Consider the following 9075-nt stretch of genomic DNA (forward strand, 5'->3'; position numbering starts at 1 on the left):
ATTTCCTTTAATAATTACAAGAAACTTTCTCAACCACAAATAGCTATGGATAAAGATACATTACCTGAAAGTACTTTGTTCAAACTCCTTCACTTAACGTTCACAGGAAAAATGAGTTGGAACAGATACATTTTGAGAGCATTGCCAAAGCTGCTGCAAAGAAAGTGGTTTCTCTCTACTGGGCTAGAAAGTTACTTAGACCTAAAAGTATCCTGTACCTCTATAAGGCCACTATTCGCCCATGTATGGAGTATTGTTGTCATATTTAGGCTGGTGCATCTCTTACTAGTCTCTCACTCCTGGGCAGGGTGCAAAAGAGAGTCACCAATCTAATAGGTTCTGAACTGTCATCTAAGCTTCAACCTCTGTTCTATCAATGAAATGTTGCATCCCTCTGCCTGTTTTACAAATATTTTAATGGCGGATGTTCTGACGAATGACAAACCCTTGTACCCCCTTGGCATAAATACCCCTGACAAATCCGACAAGCAGCAAAGCTCCCCCCCCCCCACAGTAAAGATCCTCAGATTTTAGGAAGCCTTCTACTCTAATAGTGTCTTCCTCAGAACTGCTAGACTGTGATATTCCTTTCTGGGTTCTTGCTTCCCTAAGTGTACTGACATGCAGAAGTTCAAGTGTAATGTAAACAAACATCTTGCTGCTCAACTCCCTGCATAGTATCCCTGCAACTTATTATTTGATTTGTTTTTTTTTTTAGATAAATTTGTGTGAGGAGAAAATATAATCGAATGATGCAAAGTTATTAAGATTGTTCAGAAGTTTTGTTATCTTGATGGTGCAATTGGAAAATAGGGAGAAACTGGTAACAGTATTATTGCAAGAGTTCGAAGTCGATGAAGTAAGTTCAAAGAATTTATGTCATTACTAACCAGCAGAGTGTTACCACTGTTAACTAAGCAAAAAGTCTGGCATTTGTACACAGTGTGATAATGCATGAAAAGAAAACCTAGCCATTGCATAGAGAGAAATGATATGGAGATAATACAATGGACGTATAATGTGAGTTTTAAAGGCAAGCTTAGATCTGATGGCTTCAGACGAATATTAAAACTGGATAGTGCAGAACAGGAGACTTCGATAGTATAGCTACCTTAAGAGAATGGACGAAAGTTGCGGTAGCAGGGGCAGTTGGCATGGAGAGGGAAAGTAAAACGTGGAATAATCAATAATAAAGATTGATTTCATAGAATAAGGGATAAAAATGTGACCAGAGATGAGTTAGTTTGGAAACAAATTTCTAAAAGCCGTCCAATATATGCCCACATGTAAAACTAACGTTAAATCGGTTATTTATTTATTTATTTTTTAATATGTTACCACCAGAAATAAATTGATCAATTGAAAACCTCGAAAATGGAAAAATTAATTTCACATTTCTTTTTTATTTCTTTTCGTATATTCCGATCGTTTATTTTACTCTAGAGAACAAATTCTTTTGATTAAAAAAAAGAAAAAGAAAAGATAAATACATAAGAATTTGCACCCCCCCCCCCACTCAAGATGATAAAATGATTGCATTCTGCCGGGCTGAAAAGTAATTTTTGTCTTTCTTTTATTTTTGCAACTCATTATACATCGACTTGAAAACCTGAAAAATAATTTGTTTTAATTGAGTATTATTTTTTTTTTGCTATAAAAATGAATGTAACTATATTTTATTTTATTTTATTTTATTTTATTTTATTTTATTTTTGTTTCTGTGTGATAAAAAAATAAATAGTTCTGCTTTTTTTTATTATTTTGAAATTAAGTCACTCTGAAAATATGCATTTTATATAAAGGAAATTTATTGAAGGCAATGCAATGCTGTCATGTAACGGATAGACACAAGCTAAAGCAAGTTAAGCAAGTTAAGCTATAACAGTGGAATAAGATTACTTTTTAATCAATACAATATGTATTTTTTTTTCTTATGTTTTATCCTTGCATTGCGTTCCTACTTGAGTTAGCATGGTCAGATGGAAGTTCCAGATTGTAAAATATATCAGGAAAACTTTTGTTCATCAGACCGAAATATTTTACACCACGGAACTTCCATCTGACCATGCTGATGCAAGTAAGAACACAATATAAAAAAAAAAGTACATATATATTGTTTTAATAAAAGGTGAATCTGCATAGCTTATTTCACTTTAATATCTTTTAATTTGCTTTGGTTTATGTCGACCCGTTACACCTCTGCATTGTATTGCCTTCCATAATATTTAAAAAAAAATTTTTTTTTACAAGGGACTCACCATTTATCAAAGACTGAAGATCACTTAAGGATAAGTGTTAACAATGGTCACCAGGGCAACAGCGTAGTAATAGTTAGCTATGGAAGTAGGGTAGAAATGGATTATTTAGGAAGACGACTCAACAAGAACATGTTTACATTGGACTTGAACATGACCGTATAGTAGTCAGCTGGGAAGCAGTCCAGCAGAACAGAGTTACATAGGCGGACAGTTCTAGGAAAAAAGTTTTGTTCATGGAATTTGCGTTTAGATTTAGGCACAGATAGAGATTGGGAGAAATTGTTGATAGTGATTGTAGATAGATGAATGTTTTTTTGTGAAAGTTTGGCAGGTGGGGGCTCAGACGAGCACTTGCTATGAAAATAATGATAGAGCAGAAACGGCTCGTAACGTCTCTTCTGTGTGAAAGAGGTTGCAAGGAAGAGAAAATGGCATCACCTACTCGGTTTCTAAGCAAGTTTTGAACTTTGTCAAGGAAGGATACGGTGCTCCAAACAGGTTCTCCTCAGATGTGGCAATAGTACTCCATTTCAGGACGTACCTGACTCTTATTCAGGTAGAGGATTGCGTCAGGAATGAGATACCTTCTGGAGCAGTAGAATGATGCAACCGTTTTGCCGGTGACCTTGGCAACAGATTTGATGTAAATCTTCTGTTTTAGATCTAAAGTGATGGCTAGACCCAGAAGCTTGTTAAAACAGGGAGCCTCAATAAGAAACAATGGATAGTCCTAGTAATGGTGCCTATACCAGGAGTTTATTGTAAAGCAAGAGTTGATCAATCACTAACTGCATCTCTTTTAAACCTGCATTGTTTGCGTCCAATGACAGGGAGATTTCAATACCTAGAAACAATGCCGGGATAAACAGGGATACCTCTCACATACAGCACCTGGTATTCTCAAATGATCACCCATTTACTACTAACCAAGCTCAACGTTACTTAACTTTTGTGATCTAATGAGAACCAGTGTGTCAACGTGATCATTCCATAAAATTTATAAGATGGACCAAAGAAATTGTACACACAGGAAAACATGTGTATAACTACAGAAAGAAAACATCTAATATGGTGCAGTGCTAAACACGTTCCTTTCAACTACTAGTATAATTAGGTTTCTTAGAATACTGCTGATCCCACGGCTTGTCACAGGAGTCTGCCAGTAAGAAAGTAAATCGATATTTGGATGAGGTAAAATTAAAAAAAAAAGAAGTCTTTTTTCCCTACCTTTTGTTTAATTGTTTATATTGCTGTCCATAATAAGGAACTCTGTGATGCATTTTATCAAGAATATCATCCACACGTCGATAAGAGGAAAGGAAATATCGTGCAATGTCCGCGAACAAACAATATCGTTACGAAAATCTTTTAAAATATGATGTGAAAGTGGATCAGCTGGAACGATGGACTTTTTGTATTCCACCTAAGTGGACGCTTCCATTTGGTTAAGGTCATTTCCTTTTAAGCATAATGGCAAAACAAGAAAGCAATATATATATATATATATATATATATATATATATATATATATATATATATATATATATATATATATATATATATATATATATAAGAGAGAGAGAATGGGGTGTAATTCTATATTTGGAACTCAAGTGAACGAGATTAAATTCTTAAAACCAAAAATTCCATAGTCATATAACAAGATGAGTAAGCAGATCCAACAATCAGACTAGTTGAGTTGAGCCAGAGTTCACCAGGAAATCAAATATATTAAAATAGAGCAATAATAATAATAATAATAATAATAATAATTCTGATTTCGCTTATGAACGTCTCTCTGGAAAGGGATAGGATTCATTTCCAGAGGATTTCCCTTAATCCCGGCTTCAAACCAGGAGCTTCAAAGATCAAGGGTTTTCCTAAGGATGTTGGTGGTACCTATAATTGGAGAGGTTTGAAGGCCGCCTAAAACATTGGGGATTTGTAGTTTTTTCAATTGTCCTTCCAGACGACTTGATACTACTCCTAGTGTACCAACTACGACCGGGATTATTTGTGTTTTAACCCCGTGTATACGCCTTATCTCCAAGGCCAATGGAGCATAATTGCTCCACTTCTCATTCTCCTTCTCTCTCACATTCCTGTCCCAGGGTACTGAGAAGTCTACAATCTGCCAGTTTTTTGAGACCTTGTCAATGACAACCAAATCCGGACAATATATAATAATAATAATAATAATAATATGGCATAATCGTGTTGACACACTAGTTCTTGTTAGATCACCGAAGTTAAGCAATGTTGAACTTGGTCAGTACTTAATGGGTAACCATTTGGGACTTCCAGGTGCTGTATGTGCTCTTTGCTTATCTCGGCATTGTTTCCAGTCGTCCTGGACTTTTCCTCCACTGGACTCAAACGGTGCCAATTCAGGAGAGGTGTGGTTGGAGATTGCGCAACCCTTGCCTCACAATTACACGCATAGCTGCCCCTACAAGGGGTATCCTTTGTCTTTCAGGAATGAATGGAGGCATCATCATCATCATCATCATCATCATCAAATAATAATAATAATAATAATAATAATCAATATTTTATAGTCTACAATATAAGTTGTGGACTATTATCCTTAGCTTTATAATTGTTGTTTCACAACGTTTCGGCCAACTATTCCTCTGGCTTTCATCAGGTTGTTAATCCCGAAAAGATAGGAATACTAACTCTTCAACTGTATCTTCAGTAATTACTGCCTTCCATAGTTGTTGTTGTCTTACCACATTTTGGTCAACTAATACTCTGGCTGACTTTAGGTAGGATTGAAACTGCTATCTTCAGACAATGCTCACCTGGAACTGTAGAGATTCAACATCTCTGCCCACTGCACCACGGGCCTCGAAGGGTGATCAAGGTTGGATTCAAAATATTCAAATTACTCACCTCAAAAAGAATTCCAATAATTAAATAATAATAATCAAATTATTAACTGTGGAACTGAACAGTGAAGAAAGGGAAAATCACAGAACTCACTGAGAAGAAACAAGAGAAATTGAAAATATCAAACGAGTTATGTACGAGGATAAAACAGTCACTAGGAAATCAACAGAGGAAGAAATCAAAATTAGAAACAGAAAAAGTGAACAGACTCCTCCCATATATTCCAACAAATACTATCACAGATCTAAACAATTTAAAATATGCTCGAACCAAATCGGTAAGTATAAAACTAAAAATGGAAACAAAACCTGACCAAAACAAAGAATCTCCAAAACCTGGATGAGAAATAAGACTGGAAAGCCATATCACCAAGCTTAGAAAAAAAGAAAATTCATAAATAGAATGAAAGAGAACAGAAATCTGCAGAAAAGAGGAAATCTGGCGCACAAGGAAAAACTCAATAAGAATCATGAAGAACTAAAACAAAAAATAGCAGCAAAAGAAGGAAGATTGAGACAATATAAATATATATCAGAACAATACAGACAAAACAGAATCTTTGAAATCAATGAAAGACAATTTTACTAAAACGTGAATGGAGGAATAATAAAAACAGAACAACCAAACCCAACAGAAACCAACCACTTCTGGAAACAAATATAGGGACAACTTCAAGATCACAACAGAAATGCCAAGTGGCTGAAGGACATGACGAATGAACTTCAGGAAATTGAAGAAGGAAGAGAAACGGAAATTAATAGAGAAACATGCAGGATGACCTTAAGGAAAATGGCAAATTAGAAAATACTAGGCCACGATGGAATACATACATACTGGTTCAAAAAATTCATAACAGTACATGATAGACTGGTACAAAGTCTGAGAAGATGTATCTGCAAAACAGAAGTATCAGAATGGATGATCAAAGGAAGAACTATGTTGATATAAAAAAACACTGTAAAGGGGACGACACCAAGCAATTACAGGCCAATAACCTGCTTACCGGCCATGTGGAAAATTTGAATTGCACAACTGAGTGAACAGATCTACTCCTTCCTTAGCACCCGTGGACTACTGCATGAAGAACAAAAAGGATGCTTGAAAGGAAAAAGAGGAACACACGACTTGCTATACATAGACCAAAATATCTTGAAAGATGCTAAAAATAGGGAAAAGAACATAGCCATTGCATGGATCGATTACAAGAAAGCTATGATAGAATCACACAAGCATGGATAATTGAATGCCTAAAAATGTACAAAATATCTGACAAAATTATTAATATTATTAAGAAAGCAATGGAAACATAGAGACTGGAATTGACAGCTGGAGGACAACACCTGACTGAAATAAGAATACAAAGAGGCGTCTTTTAAGAAGACTCGCTATCACTACTACTGTTTGTCATAGCCACGATGCCATTAAACTTTGTACTTAGAAAATGTAATGCTGGACACAAGTTTACAAGTACAGAACAAAGAATAAACTACCTCATGTGTATGGATGACCAAAAATTTGCAAAAAAAAAAAAAATCTATAAAAGTCGATAAATACAACCAAAATATTCAGCCAGGATATTGAAATGGAAAAGTGTACACTGCTGGAGATGAAAAGGGGAAAACTAGAGACATCAAAGGGTATTGAACTGCCCAACTAAGAGGAGATGAGGGCACTTGGTGAAAATGACGCTTACAAATATGTGGGTGTACTGGAAACAGGCACCATCAAATCTACAGAAATAAAAGAGAAGATTGGAAAAGAGTACTTGAGAAGAACAAGGAAAGTCTCAGAAACAAAACTATACAACAGAAATCTAATTAAAGGAATAAACACCTGGGCAGTATCGCTAATGAAGTACTTTGAACCATTCATAGGCTGAACCAAATGTCAGCTTAGGTATCTTGATCAGAGGACTGGTTAACTAATGATGATTCACAATGCATTACACCCAAAAGATGATACTGACCGACTCTATGTGAAAAGAGACAAAGGGGAAGAAGACTAATAAATGTAGAAGATTGTATAGAATGTACAAAAAAAGACTTAGAAAAGTACAGGAACCAAAACACAGATAGATTGATCACTACAGGCAGAGACATCGTCAGGAAGAACAATACAGGATATGATGAAATCAAGAACAAAAAGACAAGAAAAGAAAAGTGTGAAGAGAAACACGGTTCATAAGAATAACAAAAGAAGAGAATTACATAACCACTTGGACATGGCTGACGAAAGGACACATGAACAGAGAAACAGAATCTTTATTGACAGCCACACAGGACAACATGATGAGAACGAATCACATCAAAGCTAAAATAGATAGAACACAGGAAAACAGTAAATGTAGACTTTGTGGACAAAAAGACGAAATGATAAACCACATAATAAGCGAATGTAGCAAATTAGCCCCAAAAGAATATAAGGATAGGCATGACTGCATAGGAAAGATAGTGTACTGGGAGTTCTGCAACTAACTGCATCTCAAGCATGCAGACAAATGGTTCAAACACAAGCCAGAGACTGTATTGGAAAATGAAAACCACAAAATCCTTTGGGATATAGAAATACAAACAGATAAAACCATCTAAACAAGAAAACTGGACATCATAATAATTAACAAGAAAGAAAGAACCTGTCAAATTGTAGATTTTGCCGTCCCAGCGACCACAGGGTGAAGAGCAAAGAGACAGAAAAACGAAACAAATATTCAAAATTTGCCAGAGAACTAAAAGAAGTATGGAACATAAAGAAAATCAATATAATACCAATAATTGTAGGAGCACTAGGAACAGTCCCAAAGAATTTGGAAACAAGACTAGGAGAAATTGGAATCATAGGGTAAACTTACACTATGCAACAGGCAGTAATGCTGAAAACAGCTGAAATCTTAAAGAAAACCCTCGAATGTGCAACTTAATCGACAAGAATGAAAATCATCAACCAGGCATTTAGTAAATGCAACAGAAAACAAAAATAAAATCAAGAAAACTGAAACTACGAAACTACTACCTCCCCTTCCATCTCCCTCTTTTCCATCTCTCTCCTCTTCCCATCTTCCTTCCGTCCCCTCCCCATACCCATATTCCTTTCATCCTCCCCCCGCCCCCCCCAAAAAAAAATAAAATGATTGTAATTCTGGCATCGGCTGGCACTACACCAAATAGTCAAAGGGTCAAGGAGAATGGAAAGACCAAGGAATAAAAGCACTTACCAGACCTCCACTGGACAGGTATGGAGGGGGACTTGGACGTTGGGGAGGCTTCTTGGCACCGAAATTCTATTGAAGACCAATGGTCTTTGCCACCAAGAAATCAATGGCAAGTAAATATTGCGATCACGCAAATTTATTTGCAAAGGTTGTTAAAAGAGATGAGGATTATTAGCAATCTAGTGGGTGAAACAATGATGATGATGATGATGCCGCCGCCGCCGCCGACGACGTAAAAAAGGACCCTGTGGAAATTTCATGGCGCTTTCTACCGCAATCATTATAATTTACTGTTAAAAATATTTCCTTTTGAAATTATGAGTGTTTGTCAGGCTGAAGACTATTAAGAAAAAAGGATCCTCTTTATCTTCCGTAAAAATAATTAACATTGTCAGATTAATATTCTTTAAATAAATAATAATTGTCTTTAAATAAACTAGCAGGACCTGTGGAAATTCCACAGAAGACTCATTCATATGTAATATATTGATGTTGGCATTCTGTAGATGTTCAGTGTAAATGGAGCCGCTCTGATATCATTGTAGCTCTTTTGTTAAAACTGCAAAAGTGTTTATCTAAGCTAGTAGAGGCGCACAGAGTAGCCAGGTCATAAAATACGCTGGAATATGATATCTTAATTCTTGCAGATTTCGTATATATTATCGTAGAGTTAATGTTCTATCGATTTTTATATATTATAAAATTGCGATTTCAAAA

General features: G+C 35.7%; 1 protein-coding gene across 1 annotated transcript in view; it reads right to left on the reverse strand.

Annotated features, from left to right (window-relative positions):
• LOC145256429 (uncharacterized) overlaps positions 1-3628 on the reverse strand; it is a 160268-nt gene extending 156640 nt beyond the window's left edge. The window contains exon 1 of the mRNA XM_080115319.1: positions 3486-3628. Within this exon, the coding sequence (XP_079971445.1) occupies positions 3486-3538 (53 nt within the window). The 5' untranslated portion in view covers positions 3539-3628. The remainder of the gene's footprint in view (positions 1-3485) is intronic.
• Positions 3629-9075: the final 5447 nt, after the last annotated feature.

This window comes from Euprymna scolopes, chromosome 32, assembly GCF_053919585.1.
Source record: "Euprymna scolopes isolate OS-2025 chromosome 32, ASM5391958v1, whole genome shotgun sequence".
Lineage (NCBI taxonomy): Eukaryota > Metazoa > Mollusca > Cephalopoda > Sepiida > Sepiolidae > Euprymna > Euprymna scolopes.